Source organism: Neomonachus schauinslandi, chromosome 9, assembly GCF_002201575.2.
Source record: "Neomonachus schauinslandi chromosome 9, ASM220157v2, whole genome shotgun sequence".
Taxonomy (NCBI): domain Eukaryota; kingdom Metazoa; phylum Chordata; class Mammalia; order Carnivora; family Phocidae; genus Neomonachus; species Neomonachus schauinslandi.
Genome location: NC_058411.1, coordinates 1,865,326 through 1,881,236, shown reverse-complemented (window position 1 = coordinate 1,881,236; position 15,911 = coordinate 1,865,326). Strand labels below are relative to the sequence as shown.

The following is a 15,911-nucleotide window of genomic DNA, read 5'->3' as shown; positions in this document are numbered from 1 at the left end:
CTGGGCAGAGCATTTCAAATTTGTATACATCCGTACGTTTCCTTGTAAATACTTTAAGTGTGCAAATCACTCACGGGGGCCCAATATTTGTTTTCTTTTTTAAATTTGACGTAAACTTTACAGAGGGTGAAATGTGTAAGTCTTAAGTCTGTATTCCTGAGAAGCACTCTTCTGTGTTTAAGGACTGTTTTCGTGTTTTTCTTCCCCCGGGTGAAGCTTAGCTGTCTTAGAAATCCTTCATCAAGGTTCAGTTCTAATGGCTCCAACCCTTTCCCCCTTGCCTGGCTCCCAGGGTCTTGACAATGTTCACAAACAGAGAGTAGCTGAAGTGCTGAATGACCCTGAGAACATGGAGAAGCGCAGGAGCCGGGAGAGCCTGAACGTGGACGTGGTCAAGTACGAGAGCGGCCCTGACGGAGGGGAGGAAGTGAGTATGAGCGTAGAGTGGAACGGGGTAAGTACAGTACACAGCCGCCAGCGTGCGCAGGCAGGCGCTTGTCTGTCGCCGGGAGGCCGCCTGGGCCACGCTCCCAGCAGGAGTGCTGTCCCGCAGTTTCCTCCGGGCTTACATGCTAGACACTGTCCTTTTTTCAAATTAAGTATGAATTAAGCTTTTTGTAAGTGCTTATCTTCTGCTAATAATGAAGTCTGTTTGTTCAAAGTGGTCATTTTCTTTTCTTTAGGGACCCATGAAAGCTGTTTGGCTTAACTTTGAGCACTTAAATGCTGATTGAGTGTCCTGGTTATTTAGAGCCATAATCCATAACGTGGTTTTATTTTAATGTTAGGATTAGTGTGGCAGAAAACTAACTCGCTTTTTTAACTTACCCATTTTCATTGCTAACTCCAGTGCTCCTAATTTCACTGACCAGGCTGCTGTAGATTTTGTGAGATTTAAATTCCTTAAAGGGAAATGATGTTTCGAACAGAGCTTGTCTCTAGAGAAGAACAGGCTGGGGCAGCTGCTCTGCATGGCCCACTGCGGTGCTGAATGTCCTGTTCCCACTGAGGATCCCACGGCTCATCTCTCTTCACAGTCCTCTGCCAGAGGTTTTCGGATCCAGAAAACGTGCCCGTGTTTGGAACATGTTGCTCCTGGCTCTACCTCTGGGTTTCACTGGTTTGACTTGATGGAGATTTTCACCACTGCTGTTTATCCAGTGGTTACCAAAGAGCGTGTGGCCTCCTGGACATTTTTTTCTAGTGAACGTTGGTCACACATGGGTAATACTTTTGTACGTTGAGCTGGTGTCTTTGGAATTTTGCTTTTATCAGGGAGAGTTGAATGCAGGATTAGGTGCACGATCAATTTTTTTTTTTTGAAGTCGCAGTAGGTGCAGTTTGATTAGGTAATTGTGCATATGTTTTGCCAAATAGTAATTTTGGGTTTTCCTATGCTCTGTCTTTTTGAATGTATTTATTTTTGGGATTTTCTAATAGCTGGAGTGGTTTGGTAAGGATGAGACATTTTCTACAATAATGGTAGTGGCCAAAATTTCAGGGAGAGAGCGTCTTTTTGACTGTCTTTATCTGGCAACTGCTTTGGTGTTTCCTGTGCCAAGACAACCAATCAGCATCTGCTTTGACCATTCTCCCATTGGGCAGTAGTCTAACACATAAATGATGATGGCTAGGCCCTCCTCTCGCCCGCATCTGGCCACACTGTGTACTGTACTCTCCCCATGATTCCTGTTGTCCTGCATGCCTTGTGGAGAGGGTCATGTCCCTTCTTTAGTCTGTAGAAGCCAGGGTGCAGATTTTGACACTCTTGAATGAAGTTCTGGAGGAACTTTTTCTTGAGACAGTATTTCTAGGTCAATTTTTCTGTGCAATCCTATAATAAAATTATTGGCAATGCAGAGTTCTGTTACCATTTTCAAGACTGAGACTCAGGGGTGAGAGAGAGCTGCTTCCCATCCAGTCTGTGGAGGGCTGGTAGGCGGCTTCCTGTCAGGCCTGCTGCCGGAATCACAGAAGCGGCCCCTCCCCCGAGTGCACGCTTGGCCCTCCTTCCTTTCACATTTCCTCTCTCGCTTTGGACATGCTCTCACTTAGGACACTCACACACGGGGCTTTGGACACCTTTTTACTTGACTCTTGGACACTAGAGGCTTTGCGTCTCTGACAGAATCCATCGCAGGGCTCATCGATTGGCAGTGGTCCACTGGATGAAAGATCTTAGGTCATCCTGTACAGTGGTTCCAAACTCGCTTTGAGCAGCCGAAGGGGCCCCGTCTTCACAGAGAGTCTGAGATCAAGCAGCAGGTGACTCTAGAACTGCCCAGGTTACCCAGGGGATAGCCGCCCGGGCTGGTGTGCTCACCGCCAGGCCCCTGAGGCCCCTGCTCAGGCTCAGCCCACCCCTGCCTACGCAGGAGGCCTGGCTCGCAGGTTCTGAGAAGGTGGTGCTGATCTCTCCCGACATTTGGTTGGAATTTTCATTTTCAAAGCGCGCGGTGATTGTTGAAGAGGCAGCACAGGCAGTGTACACGCACACCGGGGTTTGAGTCAGCCTGATTGAGGTGTAGGCACGTGCGACTAAATCTGAGTCCACTGCAGCCCCCGCGTTGGTCTTTGTCCAGGTGTGAGACTAAATGTCTCAGGCCCTCAGAGTGGCAGTGAGGAGCTCCTGCAATGACAAGGCACATGGTTGAGAATGGTGCCGCCCACAGCCATTTACCTGTGTGCAGCGAGGTTCTGGTGCTGGGCGGTCCAGATCAACTGGAAACGGATTGGGAGTTCAGGTGTCAGGGGCTAGACTTGTCATCTGTAATTTCATATTTCAAGTTGTGGGTTCTGTAAAGGTGGCTTCACTGTTCTTACTGGTTTATGTTCTTCTAAGAACTTGTTACACATTTATAATGAGAAAATGCCACCTAGATTTACTTATATTGGGGTTCTGCATTAGATTTTAAGTTTTTTAAAAAGGGTTTCAGTGCTCTTTAAAAAGTTTAAAAACTGGGGCGCCTGGGTGGCTCAGTCGTTAAGCGTCTGCCTTCGGCTCAGGTCATGGTCCCAGGGTCCTGGGATCGAGCCCCGCATCGGGCTCCCTGCTCAGCGGGGAGCCTGCTTCTCCCTCTCCCACTCCCCCTGCTTGTGTTCACTCTCTCGCTGTCTCTCTCTCTGTCAAATAAATAAATAAAAATCTAAAAAAAAAAAAAAGTTTAAAAACTGCTACTATAGGGAAAAGCATCGTGTTGCTGTGTGGGGCAGGTGCTCTTTCAGTGGGAAGGACGGCAGTCCCGTTCCATTGCCACAGCCGTGTATGTGAGACCGAGCGGGTGTGATTGGTCCCAGCATTCAGAATAACATGTAAAACAGTGAGCAGTGTGGGCAGAGGTCAGGCAGTCCAGGTTCCAGTCGCACCCTGCAGATGGGGGAAGTCTAGGTCAGCACAGATTTCCATGCTGTTAAAATACAAGAAAAGTAGGGTTACTGAATATACTGTAATCAGTCATTCATATGAGATTTCTGGATCAAGTTCTTAGGGAAGTGCAATTCTGTTCTATTAAAATATATACTATAAGATGGTGATTAAAGGACTTTAAGGGCGCCTGGGTGGCTCAGTCGTTAAGCGTCTGAACTTCGGCTCAGGTCATGATCCTGGGGTCCTGGGATCGAGTCCCACATCGGGCTCCCTGCTCGGCAGGAAGCCTGCCTCTCCCTCTCCCACTCCCCCTGCTTGTGTTCCTGCTCTAGCTATCTATCTCTCTGTCAAATAAATAAATAAAATCTTTAAAAAAAATAAAATAAAATAAAGGACTTTAAAATGTAACTTCCTCAAACTTATTTTTGTATAAATAGTACACAGAGCTGAAAGTCATTGTCAAGATAAATCCGAGTTCTCTTTTCTGGTCCCCCTAAAAGCGCAAATGCTGTGTGCAAAGGAGTCCTTTCTGGCTAGCTTGGATTCCCTTTACCCTCTGTGCACATGGCTGCCATCCCCTCCGAGGGCTGCTGGGACCATCCCTGGAGCCTGGGCCCCTCGCACACGTGGGAGCCCTGCGCTGCGTGGTTATGAAGTGATCATACTTGCAGCTGTCCCACTAGGGCCCCAGGAAACATCACGCCCTCCATTCTGTCCGTCTTCTCCACTCTGACCTTTTTGTTTCTGACTTGCCAGTTCCCTGCGGGGCCCTTCAGAAGGAGCCTGCCCCACCCGCACCCCGTGTTAGGGCTTGTTTTCCAAAGACACTGAACTCTTGCCCAAGATGACTGAGGAATGGGTTAGTATATGCTGTTAATTAGAAATGAAGTTTTAGTTTTAAAAATTACATTAGGAAGACAACTAGAATATAACAAAGAAAAAATAAAGAACAAATCACCTGAACTCTATAGGTCATAATTATTGCCATGCGTTTCTTAGCCAATACACTACACTATTCATTTCTGTTCAGAAACCCACTTTTTTGATGTAAGTATTCTTTCATGGCAATATAAAGAAGTAGACTGTTTTTGAAAGAGTTACAATGCAGGAGACCTCCCAGCCCTCCAGCTCTTACTGAATAGAAATCCACTGGGGCTTGGGGTGGGTTTCTGCTGTTGTTCCCGCTGGTTCTGGAGGGCGAGTGCAAGGAGAGGGTGGGCAGCCTGCTCCATCACCTCTTCCCTAGCCAGGTGCTGTGTCCGGAGCCCAGCTCCTGTGCACCTGCTGCTGCAGGGGTGAGGGATTGGGCAGGGGGAGAGTGAGTGAGTGAGTGTGTGTGTGTGTGTGTTTTTCGCGTGAAGTATGTCTGGGATCTGGTCACTCTCCCATAGCCTGCTGAGTGGCCAGACAGGAATGTTCTAAGTAACACTGCTGTAGTGTAGCAGTGAACTCTGAAATGAACTGCGGGAGGAGGTGTACTGTTTGCAGAATTAACAGTTTAATGTCCTTTTTCTGAAAGAGCAACAAGAACTTATGTTTTCTTGTCCTCCCAACATTCGTGGGGAGTTGGTAACAAATCTTATTTTTCCATTTTAAAGATGAGAAAAATGAAGCTCGGGCTGGTTAAATGACTTGCTGAGCGTCCCATGGTGAGTCAGAGCGGGCGGGGGCTCGGTCCCCGCTGTCCGGGGCTTCATACGAGACCACTGGGGTTCCAGTCTGCTGAGACCCGGGGTGCACTGCTGCCTGTGGAAATCCATTTTCTAGAATTAATCTTATTTTGGATTATCAACTGCATGTTTAAAATGTGCTAAAGACTTCTAAAGTCAGTGGTTTCTTCAAGTTTCTGAACTGTCTAAACTGTTAGTGCTTTTAAGAGAAAGTCCTCCCTGATTTCAGAGAGAACTTTATAGTTTAGGGATATAAAACGATTTCTGATGAAGTTAAAGGTTTAATGAATGGCCTCTTCCTGTGTGTAGCCTTTCTTTTGGTCACTGTCGGATGTTTCTCAATGTGGAATCTCCTTTATGTACAGTTACTGGAAAACCTCGTTACAGTAAGTATCATGGAGATTTCCAGCACAGTGCTAATCCATGCTCGAAACTGGAATTTTGTTTTGATGATCAGGAGTGATTAGTCTTGATAACGTAAAAGATAGCATACGGCCCAGTACCTCTTGGTACTGGGCTGATAGAAGCAGGCGGAAGGTCATCCCAAATACTAAAGCGATTAAAAGCGCTGCTGAGATTTGTGACCTAGAAATACTGTAAGCCACGCTGCGGTCAGTGGGGGCTGGCTCTGTTCTCACAACGGTTTCACTGGGCTCTCTCTTCATTTCTGTCTGACAGGCCTAGCTGCCTCATGTGACGTTCACACTGTGTCCTGCATGACGGGCGGCTCCTCCTCCAGCTTTACTTCTCTCTCCAGTGCTGACTGCTGTGCTTAGCGACCCCTAGGATTCTTGTCAGAGCTCCGCCTCTCTGTGACTGGCCATTCCTTTCGGTGCTGCTGTCCTTTTTGGGGGGTTCCTTATCTCTGTATACATGTAGCTTTGCCAGATATGTACTTAGTAATATAAACTGTGTTAATAAAAACCATTTACTGTGTGATACATGAGTTTAAGAATTAAGAGCGATTAGTTGTTCACTTTGATCAAAGGTAGTTAGAAGTCTCCCGCAGGTGTTAATGCTGTGGCATGACTGTGACCGTTGAACTAGCTAGGCTGTAGGAGTAGGGCATGTGCTGCTCCCGTTGCCCCTCCGAGACCCGGCGGGGCCACCTGCGCCCCGGGCTCTCCCCTTAGGATCTCGCTCCAGTAGCGTTTGCTGTGTAGTCTCTGTGACATTTTGGCAATTTTGCTTTTCTCCACTAATCTTTAAGTGTTCAGTGATTTGTGTATTTGTGTCTTTCTAACTTCTAATAAACTCACTCCAACTGACCCGTGTCTTGGTGTCTGTCTGCCTAGTAGAACTTCTCACTCTTTCCATGGAATGCGGCATTGCGTAGCTTCTTGAAGGAACGGGGCTACTGTTAATCTCACTAAGTGATTCATTCTGAGAACAGAAGTTGCTTATAGACACATTTTTTTCACTCTCTGCTTTTGATTTTCATACCCAGATACTGCCAAGTGTTTCACTTGTTAATGCCTGGGCCAGTTATGATGAAAGCTGGACAGTTTTTTACTTGCTTCCTACAAGGTGTCAGAGGGGTTTTAATGGGATGAGCATTTTATTTAATTTTCCAACCACACTTAAAATCAACATTTAATAAAACCGTTTTTTAAAATTTACTAAAGGGGCACCTGGCTGGCTCAGTCGGGAGAGCGTGCAGCTTTTAATCTCAGGGTCGTGAGTGCAAGCCCCACACTGGGTATAGAGAATACTTACTTACTTACATAAATAAATAAATATTTTAAAATGAAATTTACTGAAGAAGCAATACATCTAAGTACTGCATGTACACAAAAGTGTTAAAAAAAGAGTTGTCTCTGTCATCTCTCAGTGGTTTGGGTCCAGTACTGTTACATGGACCAGATGCTTCCATTTTTATTAAACGTAGAATTTGATTTTGGTCATCTTCAAGAAGCAGCGTTAATTTTCTTGAGACTTTTTCTGTGTGTGACCTTTTTTGTTTCAAAACAGGATGATTTTTGGGGATGTTTTTTGTTTGAACTTCTTCATGTTCAGAGGTTTTTCATGATCATTGGATTATCTTGACTGAAATTTAGAATGGATAGATTTCTATTTAAAGTGTATTTATAGACATGGCAAACTGGTAATTTCTGTAGCCACTGTATTGCCAGCAAGTCACAGACAAGTAGGTCAACCGTGATGTGAATTCTTGTTTTCATTCAGCTTTGCTTCTCGGGAGGCCGGGAGAGGACCGTCTGCAGTTTCACATGTGTTCACGTTTCTTTCAGGATGGCACTGGATCTTTAAAGCGCAGTGGTTCCTTTAGCAAACTCCGGGCTTCAATTAGACGCAGCAGTGAGAAGCTGGTTAGGAAGCTGAAGGGAGGAAGTTCTCGAGAGAGTGAGCCAAAGAACCCCGGGTAATTATCTATCTGCAGCCCCTGTTGACCGCCCCGCCGCGCGGCGTCCAGTGGCCCTTCCTCCCCAAGCCGTCCCCGCTGCTCCTCACATGTCCGCCCTGGGGCTGGAGCAGCTCCTGGCCTGTCTCTTCGCTTCCTGGAGAAGGAGCTGTGGAGCTTCCTGTGGCGGGGCTCGAAGGGCGGGGGCCTCCCGAACAGACCTGTGCGATTTTGTTGTTGTGTGTTCAGAGGAAGCCTTAGCAGTGACAAGGGGGAGCTTCGGAGGAAAACACGGAGCACATTCACGTGTTTACTCTAGAGAGCTGCTGTTTTCTTTTTTTAAATTAGTACTAGTTTAAATCCTTTGAAATTAGTTTTGAAAATCCTTTTAAAATCATAACGGTAGCCATGACTATATGAGGCTCACAGGTATTAATGTAGGGAGAATAATGTTTTAAATAGAAGGATTACAGATTCAGGACTTTAGTAGAAGGAGTTTCTTTAGGAATTAAAAAAAAACCCAAAAACAGATTTTCCACGTGTTTAAAAGAAGGTGCACTCCTGAGTCTTAGAGTCTTTTGAACGATACCATTGAAGTTGTCGAAGGAATTTGGTTCTGAGGTATTCTGTTCTTTATAGGGTGCACCAGAGTGTTAACAATCTGCCCCCATTTCTGGGTTATTTCTGATGTAAACAGCATCTTGTTTGGGATGCATTTCTCACAGACGCACTGTTCTATCAGCTGTTCCGTGAAACTCTGAATTCCTAAGTGGTGCCTTCTTTTTAAAGATTGAGTCTGAGTAAAACTCTGTTGTACAGGTAACTCCGCTTTCCCTTTTGTGGGCAAGAAGTCTCCCGCCGCTGAGACTGGGAAGCGGGGTCCCTTCATACGACGTGTTGGAGACCTGAGGTTAGGGGCTCTTCCAGCTGCTTCCTGTGTTGTTTTGAGGGGTGTCCAGTCTCGTTCTGGTCTCTGTCAGTGAAGGCATAGCTCCTGAGACCCCTGGGATTCCCTGGTGCTGCCCTGCAGGCTCAGCCCCCCAGCTGGGGAGCAGAGGCCCAGGTGTGCGGTCCGCCCTGTCCCCCCAGGCGTTTCTGCTGATGGACGCACATGTTTTTTGATGGCTTGTGAGGCAGGACAAGCGATTTGTATGGGTGGCTGTCACCCTGCTTCTCAAGGATGTTTCCAAGCCTGTTTCTGTAGAGGGAGTCATTTAAATGAGCTCCACACATGTTTGTTGTGACACTGCCTGGAAGATGCAGTGTTGAAAGCCAGCTGGGGCTTCTGGAAGGTTGTAGGGCTGAGCAGCAGACTGCCGTCCTGTCCCGTCTGCACCAGAGCCTGCGACCCGACAGATGAACGAGCATCCAGGAAGTTGCCTTTGGGATAAAGTGCTTGTTTTAAAATATTTACAGAACTAAATGATAGGTTAACTATCTGCCTCACTGAATTTTGAAAGATTATTTATTTATTTATTTATTTGTCCACGTTGTAAGGATCTGAACAGACTGTTGAATAGTCGCTTAGTTTTTGCTCCTGGGCTGGATCTGATGAGCGGAAGTGCTCTCCACACGCCATAATTTGGCTCCTCCAGGGCAAACACACTGGCTGTTGGAGGTTCTGGATGTTTTGAAGCTTTTTAAATGCAGAATCCAATTCTGGCACTGAGTCCTATGACGTGGCCCTTCCTTCCCACGTGACAGAGCTCAGAAGTTTTCTCTCCCCCTCCTGTGCCTTCTTCCTGTCTCGGCCGGGACGTAGCAGTGCGGACGCTCCCCGGTGTGGCGCTGGCCACGCCCGTGTGCACACGTTGTCACGTGTAGTACTGGAGATGGTACCTTACTGAACTTGATGGAAACTGAAATGGCTCTAGAAATTTTATCCCGTAAAAATGCATAAAACTGCATCATCTGTCCAGGTAAGAGTAACTGCGTTTATTCACTGGGCCAGTGGTTCTCAGACCTGAGCATCAGCATCTCCAGGGGGTTTGAACACAGACTGCTGGGCCCCCGCCTTCAGTTTATGGTGCAGTGGGGTCTGCACCCCCACCCCGCCCACCATTGGCCTTTCTGGCAAGTTCGCAGCTAGTGCCAGCGTGGCTGGTCTACGACGACATTTTGAGAACCACCAAACTCGGCGTTCTTCCTGTTTGGTACCCCACGGTGTAAGGGAAGGGTGTGGATGCAGCTCGCAGAGTCAAGGGGAGACTTACTGGCAGGAGCCAAACTGTTTTTACCTTGCTCTTGTAAGGAAAAGAGAGTTTGAGGAAGAGGGTTGTATAACTGTCTTAGAAAAAGTCCACTGGCCACTTAAATAATAATAAAGTGTGCCAGTGCGATTTGGTTTGATTTTATCCTTTGTTCTTGAGCAGTGCTGTGTAGACAAAACTTGTTCAGAATTCTAGCAGCACTTATGTAGGATATGTTAGGTTGTTGTGTTTGTCCTGGTTCGGGCATTTTGGGAATGAATTTTACTTGAGGTTAAGTGAATTAAGGTCTTTTGCTTCTGGTGTAGTTCATTCAGTGAGAACTTGGTCAGTACCTGCCATTTGCCAGGCGCGGTGCCCGTCCGTGGTGCAGGTGGGCACTCGGGTGCTGACCCCGGCCTTAGTGCCCATGTCTGGTTGTGCTGACCCTTCAACTCACAGAGCAGGTACTGGTGTGTGTACTGTTCATGTCATAGGTAAATTTATTGTTATAGTTCCTATTGCAGATACTTAAAAATAACCATTAATATCAGTTATTTTAACTTTAAAAGCTAAGGTGATTTACTGTCTGAGGGCATCCCTGGTGGTGGTAGGCAATGATAGTAACTATGACTGTCTATCATTTAAGTTTAGGTTTTAGGTTATTTGCAGGATATTTCATCAAGTATTTTAAAGGTGTCAAGTGGGAGAAAAAAGTAAATACACATTTAAATCACTCGGTTTCCTTAAAGGTAAAACCATGAAATTTGTTTTAAATTTTGGTTTCTAAGCAGAGAAATTCTAGCTTCTGAGTGTATTTTGCTAATAAATATTTTTCCTTTTAATATAAAATTTAATATTAAAAATACATAAAGTACGCGAATATATGTAGATACTGAGCTTCAGGGGGTCTCTCTTTTACATGGTCACTTTAGGGTGAGTGGTGGGTTTTGGAGGAGGCTCCAGGCTCCCTTCTTAAAACTGATCTGACATGCCCTGCAGACTCAGGCCTAGCCAGAGGGCTGCGCGGGCAGAGCTTCTTGGCTCCTCCACGAGCCAGGCTTCAAATTGTGAATGTATGAGGACACGTGGAATTTACACATAGTATTTAAGACAAATACTTCGCTGAGACAGATGCAGAGAAACTGTGCTTTTTCTCTACTGGGCTTTAAATATGGATAGACGCGGGGCGTCTGTGTTAAGAACTGGGCAGACACCCCAGTCCGAGAGAGGCCCGCTCTCCATGAGGGATGGCTCCCCCCACTGTGACAGGGGCCTTGGGGGTGTCTTTGCTGTGTTTGCCGCCCCTGGTTGACTGACGCGCTGGTTTGTCCTTTTGCATGTCCACTGCCCTGTTTGCAGCATGAAGCGTGCCAGTTCCCTGAATGTCCTTAACGTGGGTGGCAAGGCCGCTGAAGACCATTTCCAAGTAAGGAGCCCTGCCCCACTCAGTGCCCTTAACTACCCAGTCCAGGGAGCTGGGCGGCCGCAGGCCCTTCCCGGGTACCACTGCAGCCTCCGACGGCCTTGGGGGAACACTTCAGTATTTTCTGGGTCTTAGAGAAAGAGGCATCATAATGATATTTCCAGATTCTGCATTAATTTGATTACGTAAATTGTGGGAATGTGCGTATCGTGGACATTCTCAGTATACTCATGATCTTTGAATACTTTGATTAAGCTAATTAAAATTTAAATATTCCGATAAAGTAGTATCAAAATTTGGTCACTTAATGTGTATTAATTTGTATGATTTCAGCCTCTGGTAAGTTTGTAACTAATTCATTGTCCATTTAAGCTGTTGTTCAGTGTTTTAAAACTATTAGACCTTTACTAATGTAACTGACATATTGTCACTTTTACACCCAATCTTTAGCACTTTTTTTGGTGTCCCAAGGCTTGCATGAACCTGTCACCTTCACATTTAAAACCATTGGCACCTTCTTCTAATTTTCCGTTTCTTTCCAACGTCTGGTGTGGCTGTCCGGTGCGGCCAACGGTGCCAAGCAGACCGGGCAGCTGAGCCTGCAGCTGAGCTTACGGGAACGAGAACCTTCTGACTTAGCAGTTACTGCTCGTCCGCCAGCGACCAGACGTCCTGGCCGTTGCACCTCTTAGCAGCCCCGGCCCAGCTGCTCACCTCTTGGGTGCTCACGGGTGGTAGCAGGCCTTCCTCCTCAGCCCCCAGCACCGCAGGAGGTGGCTCTTCCCGGGGTGCTTTCTGCCAGGCCCCCGGTGAGATGTGAGGTGCTGGTAGTGCTGGCCGGTGCGCTTGGAGCGCACCTGCTCGTGAGAGTAAAAGAGGTGTCGCCGTCCCAAAAGGTCTGGGGTCGACCGGGTCCCGCACTCCTCTCTCGGTGCTGGCCCGTGTGCACGTGAGCATCAGGATGCCCGAGTGTTGACTTCAGAGGTGTACCGCTGTGATTGTGAGCTCGGAGACGCCTTGACGCTGGCGTCCTTTGGAGTACGGGTGAAGTGTAATTTTCCTATTTGTTTTTTCACGCAGGAACGAAATACTTGTCTGGCAGACTCGCGAGCTCTGAGTGCCAGCCACACTGACCTGGTCCACTGAGGGCTGAGGCAGAGCTAGATAAACCCCCTGAGACTAATGAAGCACTGAGACCCTCCAAGCTTTGCCACGCCCCTCCCCCCGCTGCAGGGGACCCACCTCCCGGGTTGCTTCCTTTCCTAGATAGTGCCGTCCACCAGCTCGTGGGGGTTTGTCCCGAGTTCTGTTAAGCTGGCTGCAGTGCTAGCGACCAAGAGCTGCTGACGCGTGAGCTTGAGACCGGCCGGGCATGGCGGCCCACGGCGGCCCACGCGGCCCCGGCAGCTGGCTTCAGCACGTTCAGGTCGGCTGCTGCCCATGGATGCTTGTCCTTCCTGCCATTACACCAGAATCGATTTTATATTTTAATACTGTATCAGGGCTGTAAACGGAAGCTCTGGAACTTTGCACCCTTCTAGACTAAGCATTTGATGAGCTCTGGCAGTGCTGCCTGGAATTCAGAGAGTGGGTGACTTGCCAGTGGGTCTGGGTCTCTGCTGAGTCCCCGCACCTGCAGTGTGTCCCCTCCACGGCTCTGCCGGATGCTCCGCGGGCTCTTGAGCCCGCCCCTGCGGAGCCCGTTTTCCCTCTGCCGGCCCCTGAGTGCTGAGCAGGCAGAGATGTGGGAGTTATCTTTAAAAAGCTTTTCTTTGTAGCGTTAAGTAACACGGGGTAGGTTTTGACAGGAACATTTCCCAGTCCCCCAGGGTCCTACCCGTGAGGGGATGCGTGAGGCTCACGGGTGGGTTTAGGACGTGCTGAGCAGACGACAAGGGGTTTGTGGCTCCTGGTGGCAGCGGCGGTGAGAAGGGCCTCGTCCGGGCCAGTGGGCGGGAGTGTGAAGACGCAGCAGGTAGATGAGGGGGATCGAGAAACTCAGAGCGTCCCTGTGTATGCTCCTGCTTGTGACTTTAATGTTCGGTGGTGTCACCGCAAGGGTACATGCTTTTGTTTGTCCTCAGCCACGTCTCCCTCCTGAATTGCACTCTGCGGGGGTACGTGCTCACCGGGACTCCCTGAGGGGTCGCCCGGGGGGCCTCCACATACTGCACATGTCCTTCAGGGGCTGTGGGCTGGAAACTGTTCAGAAATGTCCCATCATTTAAGACCATAGGAGCACGTGGCCTCGCCCGCCGGTGTTTGTGGCCGTGTGCTCGTTCCCGCCCAGGGACCGGCGCTCTGTGTCCTGCCTGCAGGTGTCCTGCCTGCAGGTGTCCTGCCTGCAGGAGCCTTGCGTCTGGCGTCTTTCCGCAGCGCCCGGCTGGCCCGGCTGGCCCGGCGTTGCAGCTCCCGAGGGACCAGGAACGGACTTTGTAAACGCTCTCCAGGGTTGGTTTACACATGGGACGGGTTGTGAGACGCTCGAGCCAAGAGAACGCGGGAGCCGTGTCCCCGCAGAGGCCTTGTGCGCTCTGCACTTGCCCTCGAGGCGCGGGGGCTGCCAGGGCGTGGTGTGGCTGCTGGGGAGGGTCCCGGGAGCTGCCCCCTCCCCTCGGTCCCCGGTGCTCCTCGGGCCACGAAGCGAATCCAGTGCATTGGAAACCTACCCCGTGGCCCTTAGTGACGCTTCCATCTGGAGAGCATGGGGCTGAGAACGGGATTTACCGTTACGCTCTCAGCTGGTGGAAACGGGCCACCGTGCAGGGGCCTTGGTCAGATCGCCCCACTTGGTTCTCTGAGGGCCGAGGTTGCCTTGTGGGGCTGTGAGGAAATGTGGCCGGGGTGAGAGAAACCAGGCGGCCTCCTTAAAGCAGGTCGTAAGAAACCTTCCTGTCTCAGGGGACACTGCCTGGAAATCTGTGATTTTTGAACTTGTATCAAAACAGAAACGAGCCTGGTTATCACTACTTCACTCAAGTCTTGTGTGGATTTTAACGTTCTCGAAGAGAGAAGCAGTGGGGGTGGCTGTCCCTCGTCCGCAACGTTTTCCTTTCTTGGTGAGGCGATCCTTAGAGCGTCAGCACCCACTGTACATCGTTCCTGTCCCGTTCGAGCCCCGGCCAGCGGACAGGCAGGAGGGGGACAGGAGCCGGCCACGGTCCGCAGAGCGCCCTCCCCGGGTCGTCAGGGTGGAGGCCGTGGCAGGCCTGGGCCTCCCGACCCTCCCGGCTCTCCCCCAGGCAGCCGACCCGGCAGCTCACGGGGCCAGCGGGCTCTGTGGTGCTTGCTTTGTATTTACGGTATCGGAGGGAGTCTGTTATTTCCTGGAATTAAAAAATTCCTATCATTTGTTTGTTCAGAAAGCTGCTAGAAATAGCATGTAATGAGAAATTCAGTGTTTATGGTAACATAAATATTGCTAAGAATACATCGTTTATAGTTCATAGAACAGACTGCCCGTCGTCATAACTTTGTAGAATGTTCTTGGGAAGCACGGAGAGGAGATGTTTATATGTGCACTTCTTCCTGAGCAGTACGCTGTACGGTCCTCAAACTTCTGAAAATTCTGAAGTGGTAAAGCAGCGACCGAGGGTGAGGTTCCCATCAGCAGAGGGCGTCCCGTCAGGGTGCACCGCATGCTACGTGTGACGGGGGCAGGCCTAAAGACGCGCACTGTTCCACATTTGTCCCCATCGTCCTCGGGGGAACCCTCGGGGCGGGGGGACCCCAGGTCTGTGAGGCCTGCCTGACAGCACTGAGGAGTGCATGGGACAGAGGGGATGGTGCAGGGCCCGGGAGTCTGGGCCCTCTGTGTCACGGGGAGACTGCCCTGCTGCAGGGGTGTCCCTCTGGGACGTGTGGGCAGGGGCCCCAGCACTGGTGTGCATCCCCCCAGGAGTGGCCCGTCTGCCACGTGTACACTCTGTCTTGGATTGTAGTTTCCTCACTGTTAGTGTGATTTGCCTAGAAAATAATTTGGGATTGTTTATTATTTAATTACGAAAATAAAATGGTTTATTTCATGGTGTGAAGTCCCTGCACTTGCAGAAAGGCTTTTATAAAATTGCAGCCCTGAAAGACCTTTTTCCTGTTTATACTGGCCATTCTTACCCTTTTGAGGGCCACAGACTATTTTAACAAGGGGATAGAAATTACAAATGAATGTTTCTGCTCTAGAAAATGTCCAAACAGAAGGAGTCTGCCCAGTCCCAGGGACCTCTGCCTCCACCCCCAGTACTGGGTCAGGCGTGTGCCTGTCTTCCTGGCACCAGCCCGGGGTCAGTGTCCGGCTCATGGAACTGCGGCGGGGGGATGGCCAAGTCACTGGACTGCTCTGTGCCTCAGTGTCCCTGAGACCAAGGATGGTCACTCCCCATCCCCAGGGGCTGGGGAGAAGACCTGCATCAGCGTGGAGGAGTTACTTAGGGCAGAGTCTGGCGGAGAGCGAGCTGTGGTGAGGGGGGCATGGGGCACACGGGGAGGCCTCGTCGGGCAGCTCATCCGTGCGCACGGCCTCCCTGCCGTGGAGAAGGTGCAGCCAACACTGTCAAGCACATCCTGACCCAGCGATGGGTGTGCGGGGTCGTCAGCCCCCTGTGCCTGCAGAGCGGGGAAGGGGCGGCCAGAACCTGCGGCCGACCCACAGCTGCCGTGTCAGCAGGACACGGTCCCAGGAGTCCCTCGCACTCCCTCTGCATTGACTGTGTAGGAACAGGACGAGGGGGGCAGGTGAGGGGCGAAGACCACCCTTAGGGTGCGGTCGGGGCGGCGCCGGCTGACCATCAGTCTCATTAGGAGCTGGCTGGACCAGGTCATTCCAAGAGCTGGAGAAACCCGCTCGTCCCAGACGCTGAGACAGAAAACAGGCCCAACCGTTACTTACAAAACCACAGGGGTCCCA

General features: G+C 49.8%; 2 protein-coding genes across 11 annotated transcripts in view; one reads left to right on the top strand and one right to left on the bottom strand.

Moving 5' to 3' along the window:
• Positions 1–15,911, top strand: part of KLC1 (kinesin light chain 1) — a 56,578-nt gene that overhangs the window by 38,969 nt on the left and 1,698 nt on the right. For 2 of the 9 annotated variants that reach the window (XM_044917742.1, XM_021679874.2), the window contains exons 13-14: positions 293–454; positions 7,287–7,417. The exons of 1 other annotated variant lie outside the window; for it this stretch is intronic. In XM_044917742.1, coding sequence (XP_044773677.1) covers positions 293–454; positions 7,287–7,417 — 293 coding nt within the window. Of the gene's footprint in view, positions 1–292; positions 455–4,965; positions 6,306–7,286; positions 7,418–10,944; positions 11,012–12,088; positions 15,721–15,911 lie in introns of those variants that run through there. 6 more of the 9 variants (XM_021679871.2, XM_021679870.2, XM_044917741.1 and 3 more) reach the window with 6 other exon arrangements.
• XRCC3 (X-ray repair cross complementing 3) overlaps positions 15,416–15,911 on the bottom strand; it is a 10,830-nt gene continuing 10,334 nt past the window's right edge. For both annotated transcript variants that reach the window (XM_044917746.1, XM_044917745.1), the window contains one exon: positions 15,416–15,860. In XM_044917746.1, coding sequence (XP_044773681.1) covers positions 15,665–15,860 — 196 coding nt within the window. In that variant the 3' untranslated portion in view covers positions 15,416–15,664. The remainder of the gene's footprint in view (positions 15,861–15,911) is intronic.